General features: G+C 40.9%; 1 protein-coding gene across 2 annotated transcripts in view; it reads left to right on the forward strand.

The window, feature by feature from the left end:
- SAP30L (SAP30 like) overlaps positions 1-10,761 on the forward strand; it is a 29,820-nt gene extending 19,059 nt beyond the window's left edge. The window contains exons 3-5 of one of the 2 annotated variants that reach the window (XR_013270261.1): positions 5,625-5,723; positions 7,104-7,609; positions 9,239-10,761. Coding sequence is in view for 1 of the 2 variants with exons in the window: in XM_077468368.1 (XP_077324494.1) it covers positions 5,625-5,723; positions 7,104-7,235 (231 nt within the window). In the remaining variant the exon portion in view is untranslated. Of the gene's footprint in view, positions 1-5,624; positions 5,724-7,103; positions 9,116-9,238 lie in introns of those variants that run through there. The other variant, XM_077468368.1, reaches the window with a different exon arrangement.
- The last annotated feature ends 1,541 nt before the right edge of the window (positions 10,762-12,302 follow it).

The raw sequence follows: 12,302 nt of genomic DNA on the forward strand, positions 1-12,302 counted from the left end.
ACGTAAACAGACAGCATCAGTTTACACCTATTCAGATTTGTCTAAATGTAAAAGGATGCAGCCCTGTCCCACTTAAAAAGATCTGAACGGACATGGATGTAAACGGATGATCTGTTTATATTTGCAACCCCATAGGAATTCATTACTGTCCATTTTCCATCTAAAAACAGAATGCCTGTATGAAAGGCCTAAGGCTAGAAAATCGGCCTCCAGGAAAGTGTATAATTGTACAGCTCTTCACTTTTTCTACATTTTATGTTACAGCCTTATTCCTAAATGGATTAAAATGTATTATTTTCCTCAAAATTCAACAAAAAATACCCCATAATGACAACGTGAAAGATGTTTGTTTGAGATCTTTTTGTAAATTAAAAATAAATAAAATCACATGTACGTAAGTATTCACAGCCTTTGCCATGGCACTCAAATTTGAGCTCAGTTGCATCCTTCAGATGTTTCTACAACTTGATAGGCGTCCACCTGTGGTAAATTCAATTGATTGGACATGATTTGGGAAGGCACACACCTGTCTATATAAGGTCCCACAGTTAATAGCGCATGTCAGAGTACAAACCAAGCCATGAAGTCTAAGGAATAGTCTGTAGACCTCTGAGACCGGCTTGTATGGAGGCACAGATCTAGGGAAGGGTACAGAAACCGTTCTGTAGCATTGAGGGTACCAATGAGCACAGTGGCCTCCATCTGTAAATGGAAGAAGTTTTGGAACCACCAGGACTTTTCCTAGAGTGGGCCGCCCAGCTAAACTGAGTGATCGGGGAGGCCATAGTCGGCGTTTTTTTTTTTTTTTTTTTTTCCATTCGTTTTTATTGACGTTTTACGGGTAACGCATATAGGTAACGAACATTGTCATACATCTAGATTCATTATAGCAAAGTACGCTGTACAGGTAGATATGACATCATAGAATACAAACATTCTTTATATATAAGAGTAGCGTTTACAGCACGCTCCACATACCAATAAACAGTGAAAATACATTTGACACCAATATACCGTGAGAATAATTCAGAGGAAATATCCAATTATACAGGTCCTGGTTCAGTTTCGTGTTTCCATTTAGTGCTTGTATGTCCCATGGGTCTAATTCCTAGCCTGACGTTGAATAAGGGAATAGGGGCTACCAGAAGCTATTTGTGTTGTTTCTTAGGTATCTTTTTCCGACCCGATGTCCACCCCTCTGGGGCGAGGAGAGGTGGTAAATGTAGGGTATTTGTGTTGTGTTTGGTGTGCGTACAGTTGAAGTGTTAGATGGTCATGGATGTGGCAGAGTATGTATGTATGAATAGCAAGTAGGTAATTGGGTTAGGTATCTCAAAAGTGGTGGGGGATGAGGATACAGAAAAGGGGGAGGAGGTCTTATCAATGGGAGGGGGGAGGGAGCGGGGTAGTAAAAAGGGAAGGAAGGTCAGAGGTTGTAGGGTCCTCTCTGACTTCCCACCTCAGTTTTGTTTTTTGTTTTGTTTTTTAGAAAATCGCCTAGCTCTAGTATGTTTTGTGTGATAATGGAGAGAGGTGGAGAAGGAATTGGGCTGGGGAGAATTCTAGTACTTCTTTCCAAAAAGTTTGTATAGTGGTACAAGACCATCAAATGTGCAGTAGAGTACCTTCTTCTGCATGACATCTCCAGCAAATTGTAGATGTCTCTGGGTTAATTTTATGTAAGAGGATTGGAATACGATACCACCATGACGCAATTTTGTAACCATTTTCTTGTGTAGTGACATTTCTTGACCCTTTATGTATATTTAGAAATGATTTCTCCCATTGCATTGCTGAGGGTGAAATGGAAAGCTCCTTTTCCCATTTTTGGCAGGCTAAATTCTGGTTTGCTTGGTTGTTTGTGAAAAGGAGGTTGTGTGTGGTATAAAGTAGGTGAGGTTGGGAGTTTACTTGACTGCAGAGTGATTCAAAAGGGGTAAGTGGTCTCGAGCATTTGGAGTGTTTGTGCAAGGAATGGCGATAGTGGGCAAGTAGCGTGTATGTCGAAGGTGAGATAGTCGGTTTTCCCGTTTGGGTAGAGATTTGGGAGGCAGTGAGAATTTTCCCTTGGCGGAAGAATTGTTGGGCTCTTATGTCGTCTTGTGGGAAATTATCAGCGAGGAAGTGATTGTGCATTCCTGGAGGGAAGTCCGGGTTTAGTTTCACCGAAGTTAACGAGCTTGGGATGGAAGATAAGTTCAACTGAGAACAAGTTTTACAGAAGCATTTGAGAGTGGGTCCTATTAATGGATGGGTGAGTAATGTCAAAGGTATATGGTGTAGATTCCTTCAGGGATAGTGTTAGTGGATGTTCCAGTCCACTATTCTGGTGAGATGTGTAGTAATTGTAAATGTTCGGAAGCCCTATGCCTCCTAGGTGTTTTGGCAAGGTGAGTTTGAAATTTAATTCTGGGTTTATGTGTCCCCCATAGGAATCTGGAGCATGCTGATTGATATGTTTTGAAGAAAGCCGAAGGGATTAGAATAGGGATTGTTTGGAGGATATATAAAAGTCTCGGCAAAGCATTCATCTTCAGTATCGCAGCCCTGCCGAACCATGACAAAGATGGGTTATTCCAAAGTTTGAAATTGGAGATTAATTTGTTTTAAAATGGGTATATAGCTTTTAGCTTAGGGGGGAGCTGTATGCCTAAATAGGTAATTGAATCCTGCTTCCAGTGGAAGGGAAATTTTTTTTTTTTTTTTTTTTTTTGTCTGGTCTACTAGGTGGTGAGGTAGAGAGATGTTGAGTGTGAAGGATTTTGATTAGTTGATTTTGAGATTGGATAAGAATTGGATGTTTTTGAGTTCTGAAAATAGGACAGGTAAGGTAATTAATGGTTGCAACAAGAACAATAGTATGTAATCCGCGAAGGCGGCGCATTTGTATTCCTTGTTGGGTGTATGTAGGCCATGGATGTCTGGGTTGAGTCTCAGCTTCTGGAGAAACGGTTCAAGAGTAAGGACAAAAAGGATAGGGCATAGAGGGCAACCTTGTCTCATCCCCTTGCGTATGGGGAAGGCATCCGACAGTGTTGTTGACCCTCGCTTTGGCTGAAGGGTTTGCGTACATGGACAGGATCAACCCGGAAAAGTAAGGTCCTATGCCTATGGCTTGTATAACGGCCACCATGTAGTTCCATGCCACTCTGTCGAATGCCTTCTCAGCATCTATGGATAGGAAGAAGCCTTTTTGTTTGGTTTGAATCATTATGTGGTGTAGATTGATTGCTTTGACAGTGTTATCTCTAGCTTCCCTGCCTGTGAGGAAGCCTACCTGGTCTTTGGAAACAAGAGGAGTGGAGTCAGTCTGTTTGCCAATATTTTGGAGAATATTTCGATGTCTACATTTAGTAGTGAAATGGGCCTGTAGTTTCCTGTATGTGTGGGGTCCTTACCAGCCTTGGGAATGACCGTGATATGGGCTTCTAGCATTCTCTGTTTAAGTGGGTTTGAAGGAGATAGTGCATTGTGTTTAGAAATTCTTAAGTACATCTGCAAATGTCTTGTAATAGACTGCAGAAATACCATCTGGGCCTGGCCTCTTTCCAGGTTTCAGTTGTTTAATTGCTTGTTCCCATTCTTCAGAGGTGATTGGGGATTCTAGGGAAGCGGAGACCTCCTCCGATAGCTTTTCTGGGGAAAATTGTTCTAGGAGGGCTTTAATTTCATCGTCTCTTTTGGAGGGGTGTGCAGACGAAGGGGTCTGTTGCTTTCAGATCATATAATGAGGAGTAATATTGTTCAAACTCTTTGGCTATTTCATGATTTTTTGTTATTGCTGTACCTGTGGGAGAATGTATTTGGTGTACTGTTATTGGCTCTCTTTGTGCATAGTGCCTGAGCGAGGAGGTGACTACATTTTATTTCCGAACGCTTAGAAAAGTTTCTGTGAGCGTGTAAATTTTTTCTTAAGTTTTTATGTCCTAGTTCCTCCTGGATATTTGTGCGTGTTTATAATAGTTCTTCATGTGTTAGTTGAGCTAAGTCTTTTTTTTTTGTGTGAGGCTTCTAGTTTTTGAGTTTGGAAAATAAATCTGATAATACTTTTTATTTTTTTTATTTTTTTCTGTCACTGCAATGGCAATCAGTTTTACCCTTTTACTATGCATTTATGCGCTTTCCAGTGAGTCAATTTGGAGGTGTCTGGTGTGTTTTCAGTAAAGTAGTTATTTAGGTATGTGCATATCTGTTTCTTTTGCTTTGTCTGTTAGGATAGATGGATCTAATCTCCAAATGTCAGTGTATGTGGTCTTTTCTGGAAAAACAAGAGTAATTGAGATGGGGTGGTGGTCTGATAGTGTCATTGGTTCGATGGTTGCCATTTTTAGTTTTGGGAGGTCGTGTTGCGTGAGAAAGAAGTAGTCTGGACGGGAGTATTTATTGTGGGGGGTCAAAAAGAATGTATTGTCCTTGTCTTGTTTGGGTGTAGAAAATGAATTTTATTTCACCTGGTGTGAAGCTTATACATTTCATCCCCAGTAGTATGTTGTGGGAGGTAGTTTTCCCAGCCTGGTGTGGTGATGTCTCTGGCTTTTAAGTGCCGTCAAGTGAAGATCTTTCATTTGGCCATGTGCTTTCAAAGACCTATCCTCCTCCTTTTGACCCTCACTGAGGTATTGCCTTGTCACTCTTTTTAGTTGCCTTTTTAGTAGCTGTTTCTGGCTCGCAGGGTCTGAGTTGGTGGCACCTACCTGCAAGGAATCCTTCCTTGTTATTCACCAGGGTAATCTGATGTTAAGGCCTCAGTCCTCTTTTCTACCTAAGGTGTGTATTTGTTGTGGTGTTTGTTGTTTTTTCTTTTTTCGTTCCATGTGAACCAGGGCTTTATGTTGTCGTACTTATGTCCCAATCCAAAGGTAAAGTTGCTTTACTTTTTTTCATGCTGTTCACGTTTATCTGAAGTCAGCAGCTTTGCTTTGACAATCTCTGATTCTCTGTTTGTTCTGCCTAAGGTTCCTCATAAAGCTCAGGTTGCTTCTCAATTCACTATTTCTAGGTGCATTTGTCAGTTTGATTCTCAGCCCTATGGTATCATGGGTGCAAGGTTCCTCCTTTTTCTGGTCTTCTCTTTACACATTTATTAACTTCTAACAGATGTTTATGCCACTGTAGACACCAGCTTTAGGCAAAAGGTCCTACAGGCAGCTTTGTAGTTGGGTTTCCCTCCAGTTCTGGTTTTAAGCTTGTTGTTGTTTTGCCCATCCCTTGTGGTCACCACATCCTAATTAATCATAAATCTTAACTCCTCTGTGTACTGTGATGTAAAATTAAGAAATTTAGCATTTTTGGATTACTTATAAAAATCCTTTTCTTAGAGTACATCACACGATGAACATCTTTCTTGTCTTACTTGTGTTCCTCATTCAAAACAAAGGTTTGGCTGGGAGGGATTATGTCTGGGCATCAATTTGTGTGTGTGTGTGTGTTTGGTCAAGAAACAATGTCCATTAAAGCTGAAGGTGGCTGCGTAGCCTATGAATATGAGCCTTTCCTGAAGCTCATACTGACAAGCCAAAGCTTTACTTTTGGTGCCTAGGGTCAGACATTTCTTATGTCAAATGAGTTGCTTGATTTTCTTTTTGTTCTCATAAAAGTGTTAATTAGACTCTATCTCTCTGTAGGTTGATCTTTTTCAGCTACAAGTGAACACACTGCGCAGATACAAGAGGCATTACAAGCTACAGACTCGTCCTGGGCTCAACAAGGCACAACTGGCAGAGGTACATTTCTGACTTCACAAGCTCTGTTTGTAGCCTGAATTGTTAGAACGAGACAATTTTAGGATTGTGGGGTGGGGGGTTGTGTTTTTTGTTTTGTTTTTTTTTGTTTTGTTTTTTGTTTTTGTTTTGTTTTTTTGTTTTGTTTTTTGCAGGCTAGCTGGTAAATGTGCAAGGAATTTGTTTGTGATGTGTGTTGTCCTTCCATGTGCACCCTACTGCAAAGGCTAGTTAGAGATTGGGAAGGTTGCCACTTGTTAGTCCATTTCTGATTTCCCAGTGCAGGCCATACACGTTAATAATCCCAGATTCAACAGTAAACCATAATTATTTATGTATTTGGACTGTGTAGTTGGGTATTTCCATGGGATTTTACTTTAGTAGATAATCTACATATACCTATTCTCTGCACCTAATTTCCATTCCCGTACATTGTGTGCCAGGACTCTTACACCGGGCAACTATACATAGTATAGCATAGTGTGAATTATATGTTGGACACTTCATTAACAAAACCAGCAATGCAAAGTCCCATCTGTTTTACTTTGTCTCAGCTGTTGCAAAGGCTTCAACTGGTGGTACACAGTTGTGGAAAAGTGTACAAATTGTCGTTCATGCCCTGAGGAGATTGGAATGACTATTCATACAAGTGGGAAATTGAGTGCATATGTTTGCGATCCATAAGCATTCACAATTACTTGCGGTCCTTGAAGCCAGTAATGTCTGACTGCTTTGACCTTGAACCTGATGTTTAAAAATTTACCAGTTCCTGACCACACTTTAGCCAAAAGACAGCTACAGCGCGGTCATTCATTTCTGGGAAGGCATCCATGTACATCTTCCCAGAACCATCCCCGGGGGTGTGCATCCCCAGCGTACTCTGTGATCGCTGTGTCCTTAGCACACAGCTACTCATAGATTGCGGTAAAGGGCCAAACACAGTGGCAGTTTACCATGTGATCTGCTGTGTCCAATCGCAGCTGATCACATGTAAACAAACTTGCCGCTATCGGCATTCCTTTCTTCATGTTCTGTCACAGCGTGAGGATATATGGGTATAAAGACAACGAGCTGCTGCCCAGATAACAGAACATTTTGAACATTCCTATTACTATAATAGTAACCACTTGTTGCCAAATGCTACCCGTAAAGGGCAGATTTGCTAATATCTTGAATGTTCCTCTTTTAGAAAAAAATAATAATGGTGTGTGTGTGTGTGTGTGTGTGTGTGTGTGTGTGTGTGTGTGTGTGTGTCTAGCTAAATAAAATTCTGAAAAATTGAATGCATTTTGTGACTCTTTATTCCATTTTCAGTGCTAGGAAGTTTATTCAAACAACATAATATATTTTATTTTCCTTCCTTTTTTATTTCTCCCCATGCAGACTGTGAGCCGGCATTTCCGAAACATTCCTGTGAATGAGAAGGAAACACTGGCCTATTTTATCTACATGGTAAAAAACAATCGAAGCCGCCTGGACCAGAAGTCTGAAAGCAGCAAACAGCTGGATGCATAGCCACAGAGACTACAGGACTTTGACCAGCTTTTACTGAAAACCAATGAACGTGTAAATAGAAATCCTGTGTGGTCATGGCCACAACCTGTGCCATATCATCTTCTCATCAGCAGACGTGCTGATGGTCTTTATGTACAGACAGTGCGCTTGCAGCACTGCCCGCTGCATGGAAAAACTTCTTCTTTTTTTTTTTTTTTTTACTTCTTATAGACTTGTGCCATTCATGTATACTGCCTTGGACTTGCCATACGCGAACAGATGGTTAACCTTCCCAATATGATGTCAGCAGAAGTATCACAGCACAGACCAGTTCCAGAAAATCTACATTTCAACTTTTCCAGAAAATATTCTATACAGTCAGGGGGCCCTAGTGGGTAGGAAAAAACTGCGTAGCTGTATAAAATATTTAATATTTTATTGTCATACTTGTAAGCCATTTCCCTAGAAGCTCAGCTGAAAAACTCCATCGGCAATCCCCATGTCATGCCTTCTTGCTAGGATGTGAAACCCATTGGTTTTGATTCCTGAAAAGCTGAAAGTGAGGGTCCCAATGGTTTGAGTTCTGGTGCCCCTTGACTGCATTTTGGGAATGGTGAACTTGGCCATTTAGGTAGGCATCTAGCTGGCTTTCAACCAGCTGCAAGTGTGCAAAAGCCTACTAGCAGCTTATTTAAATTGAGTCGGCATTCCAAGCAAGATCTCTATAGACACTGCAGATGAAGGGAGGCTTCATCAAAGCCACTGGAAGCTTGCCTTTTAGCTTTGGGAAATCTTTCTGTATACATTGCTCTTATATAGCAGTTTTTTCCCTTCAAAGCAGATCCATGGTCAAATGTTAACTAAAAACTATGCTAGCGGCTTGCTGAAGTGGATAAAAAAAAGGGCGGTAAAAAAGCTGAAATACTCTTCCTGAAAAATGCTGCTCCAGTGCAAGCCACATAACCAAACTCCTAGGCATTTGATGATCTCTGCATAAGGCTAAACAAGGTGACCTGTCCTTTCTCTGGACGTCACAAGGCCTTATATGTAGACATTTGTGAGCCCTATTGGAGGAAACTGGAGAAGCATTTTCTCCAGGAAAGGTGGGATCTTTTAGGTTTTATCTATCTGACCCTTCTTGGCAACACTATTAACATAGCTTTATGTTTACACTTGAGTCCACTTTCACAGAGTGGTGCAAGGAATCGTAGTACCCAGTCACACAAAACCCATCTCTGATCACTTTATCACTTTTTATTGGACTAGCTTTTATAAACTGATCTGTGTTGGTGGTTTTATGTTGTGGTTTGCTATACCTGCTATATGTGGCTAGGTCAAGACATGCTGCCACCAGCGTAATCCACTCTCCCTGATCAAGATCTCAAATTCTTAGCAATAAGTGACAGTCTCTCTAGACCTTTTATATTTTTATTTATTTTTTACAACTGTGTTTTAGTATTTCTCCCCCAAGATATTTCCACAGATATTTTAAATCCTATTATGTGGTTATTTTAGATGGTTTTCTTTTTTTAACGGAGGAACTTTCACCATTTCTATATATTGTAGGTTTTTGTTCCTGTAGCTCGGATTCTTTGTAATCTTATTCTGGCAGCAGGTAACTTTAAAAGTAGAACTCCAGCTGAATTTTATTATTATTTTTTTTTTTGTATTTTTTTTTTATAAAGCTGGGGGCAGCTTAGAACTGTTTCATTTCTATTAGTTCCTCTTTGGGAAGACCTGCCCTTCTGACCTGGTGACCCCCATCTGGAATAAATACACAAAGAACACTGTGTTCTAAGTAAAAATGCACATGACTCCTGTATTTAGACAATATCTGCTCTAGCCCAGAGTACAGCTTTAGGATTACTTTTTTCAAGGAAACTAGCGGGGGGGGGGGGGGGGTGGGTTTAGAATGGTGGGCTAAGGCTATTTTTAACTGAAAAATAATAACTTTTGGTTGGAGTTGCACTTAAGGTCCCATTCACACTATTGGGACTGAACGAGTCCATCTGTCTGTTTTTCAGGCGGACCTGATTGGATCCTCCAGTCTCCTCCTATGGAACCTAAGTTAAAGACATTCAATCAGATTCTATCTGGCAAAAACGAACATCTGTTCCCCCATCCATCTGGTGTATTGAATCGGATGACAGTCGGGTGTAAAGGGACAGGCAGTCTGTTTCCAGCCACCTGCCCATAGAGGAGAGTGGGGCTGTGTGTGTCCAATCTGCATAAGCGGAGCCAACATGGACCAGCCATCCATCTGCTCAGTGGACCGATTCCCTGCTGAGCAGGGCGGACTCCAGCAGAGCCCAACCCATGTGGAAGGGACACCAAGGCCAGCTCATGTGGGCACTTTTGAGTGGAACCGCACACTGGCTTCATTTATCCCTCAAGGATTTCAGTGTTGGAATTTCCATGCACTCTTCTGTGTCTCCACCCTCCCACAAAACCACTAAAAGTTGTCACTGCCTGGCAGCTGAACTTCCAAATCTGTGCTATGCAGAATCGAATGGGGGCCCAGACATCCTGTTTTTTTGTTCTGTAATGGCTTCTGTTTTTGAGCAGTTCTTGGTGTTCTGGTGTCTCACTACTGTTTAGCCTTGGAACCTGCCTTTGCTGGTTCAGTCCTACATTGTACGTGAGCATGGCAAGCTGCCCGCATTCCAGAGCATCAAGAGGTGAGCACCTGAAGCCTGCAAGAGTGAGGAATAGGTGTTTTATACCTTGTTCCTCTACCCCCGGACTTAACAAGGCAGAGGGTATTTTTTTTTTCCTAGTAATTCTTATTTATAATATTTTATTTTTAACCTTTAAGGGCTCATGCACACGCGTGCAATGAATATTCTCATATCTCTGGGTCTTGCTGCCAACAAGGACCAGCCTACAAAAACGCATCTAATGTGTAATGTAATTCAGTGTAATGTCCAATGGTTTGGATCCTTTGTATAAATATCCAGCTTTTACGTTGATAAATGCTTGTTTGCTTTTAAAAAAAAAAAAAGTTGAATCAAGCATGTAATTAAGCTATCTGTTGTGAGTATTTTAATGGTTTAAACAGGTTTTCCCCTTTCATCAAAAAGATGGTCTAGTAAAGGATTCTCATTTTTTTTTTTTTAAACCCTCTTTATCCATCATTTTGGGGGCTATGCATCTCAGAAATACTTTGGAATTCCTATCAGTGCATGCATGCTTGCACAATGACATTCTACACAAAGATGCAGAGAATCACATTTTAAGAGCAATTTTCCCATTTTGGGATTTGTATAAGGGCTTTGCTGCATGACAAGTCCCTGACTCTCACCCATCAATAGAGGTAATATGACAGGGTCGGGGTATAGTCCTCTATCTGTCTGGGGAATTCACCTTCTCTTTATTCAGTAAAAAAAAAAATGTTGGATATTCTGTGGAAATATCTTTTAAGGAGGGATGTCTCCCTTTTTTGTTTTAAAGATACAAGATGTAGTCTATAGATCTTTGTCTGTAAGACATCTGTCTGTGTAGCTATGTATTATATTGTTTGAAAATAAACACATTTTCCTTTTAGCTACTTTACTGGTCTTGCTGAAAGTTTGTCTACACTGTTCTGTTTTTCTCTAATAACATTGATGGAGTAAAAGCTCAACTTCAGTATCCTTCAAATTTGCAGATTGCTGTCTCCGGGTTCTGTGGAACTGACAAAGTTTAAATCATAAGAGCTTACATTTTGTGCAATATAAAATGTTCCTAACAGTCCAAAGAGAAATATAAAAAAAGAGGGCACACCAACCTTGTGCATTATCCTAGTATGTATTTTGTTAAAAGGTAGATGAAAAACTACACGCAAACATGTGAAAGAAAACCGCAATGTAAAATAGCCTTCAGATGATGGCAATCGGTCTGACAACAGTCTCCGGATGGTAATAGAGAAGACTTTGAGGGCCGCTGCCGGCTGGCATGCTGCAAAGGGATACCTTCTTCCTCAGAGCCCTATGCACTACTTGTGGAGGACAGAGAGCACTTCTTTGGGGAGGGGGAATGCAGAGGACACTACTGTGGGGGAGTGAAGTGGCCAGGACATGGCTATCGGGGGGGGGGGTAGTGATTTGAAGCAGGGCAGGAGACACTAATGTGACACACTATAGTGTTCTTCGTGACGTTTTTTACTTTCTTTTTCTTTTTTATATGGGGAGCTTGCTTTATTTTTTTTCTAAAGGGTGATGATGCAATAACTTTGCATCGCATAAATAAATGCCTAACATTCCATGTTTTAAAATTGTGCGCGCCCTGCGATATCGCCAAAAAGATGGTGCTCAAAAATCACAATAGGCGACCTTTTAAAAGCTGATTTATAGCTCGTCAATTTAGAGTTACCTAGGTGCATCACTTTCTCTTTGAAGCCAGTCGCCGTGCAACACCCATCAGCCTGCGATCAAAGGGGGTTATTTACTAAAGGCAAATCCACTTTGCACTACAAGTGCACTTGGAAGGGCAGTTGCTGTAGATCTGAGGGGAAGCTCTACTGATTTTATCATCCAATCATGTGCAAGCAAATGCTGTTTATTTTTCTTGCATGCCCCCCTCAGATCGACAGCAACTGCACTTGTAGTGCAAAGTGGATTTGCCTTTAGTAAATAACCCCCAATGGTTCATTCTTTGGATGTACATAGTACACCCAAAGAGCTGAACTGGATAGGTATCGAATAGGAAGACATTCCTAAGCCTAAAACTACACATTACTCCGTTTTAGGCACAAGCAGGCAAAAACGCTGCTTTTTTTTTTTTTTATTTCATACCACTCTAAGGGACCTTTCACTGATGCATTCTAAATGTTATAAAATGTTTACCAACTCTGCATATGTAACGCATCCACAAGAAAATATAAGCTTACAGCCCTTAAACACAAGGCTTTAAAACCCAGGCCATTTCATGCGGCGCCACTCGGATCCATAAGCAGATCCCCTGCTGAATTGGGGCAAACAGAACAGTTGTGTTTTTGTTTTGTTTTTTTTGTTTTTGTTTTGTTTTTTACAGCTGGACCCATTCAGTTCAGTTCTGGACTTGGAGGTATGTAGGTGTAACAACGGGCACAAGTTCGTGTACATCTGCCTG

This window comes from Lithobates pipiens, unplaced genomic scaffold (genome assembly GCF_037356315.1).
Source record: "Lithobates pipiens isolate NorthernLeopardFrog02 unplaced genomic scaffold, aLitPip1_a1.2 Scaffold_8, whole genome shotgun sequence".
Taxonomy (NCBI): Eukaryota; Metazoa; Chordata; class Amphibia; order Anura; family Ranidae; genus Lithobates; species Lithobates pipiens.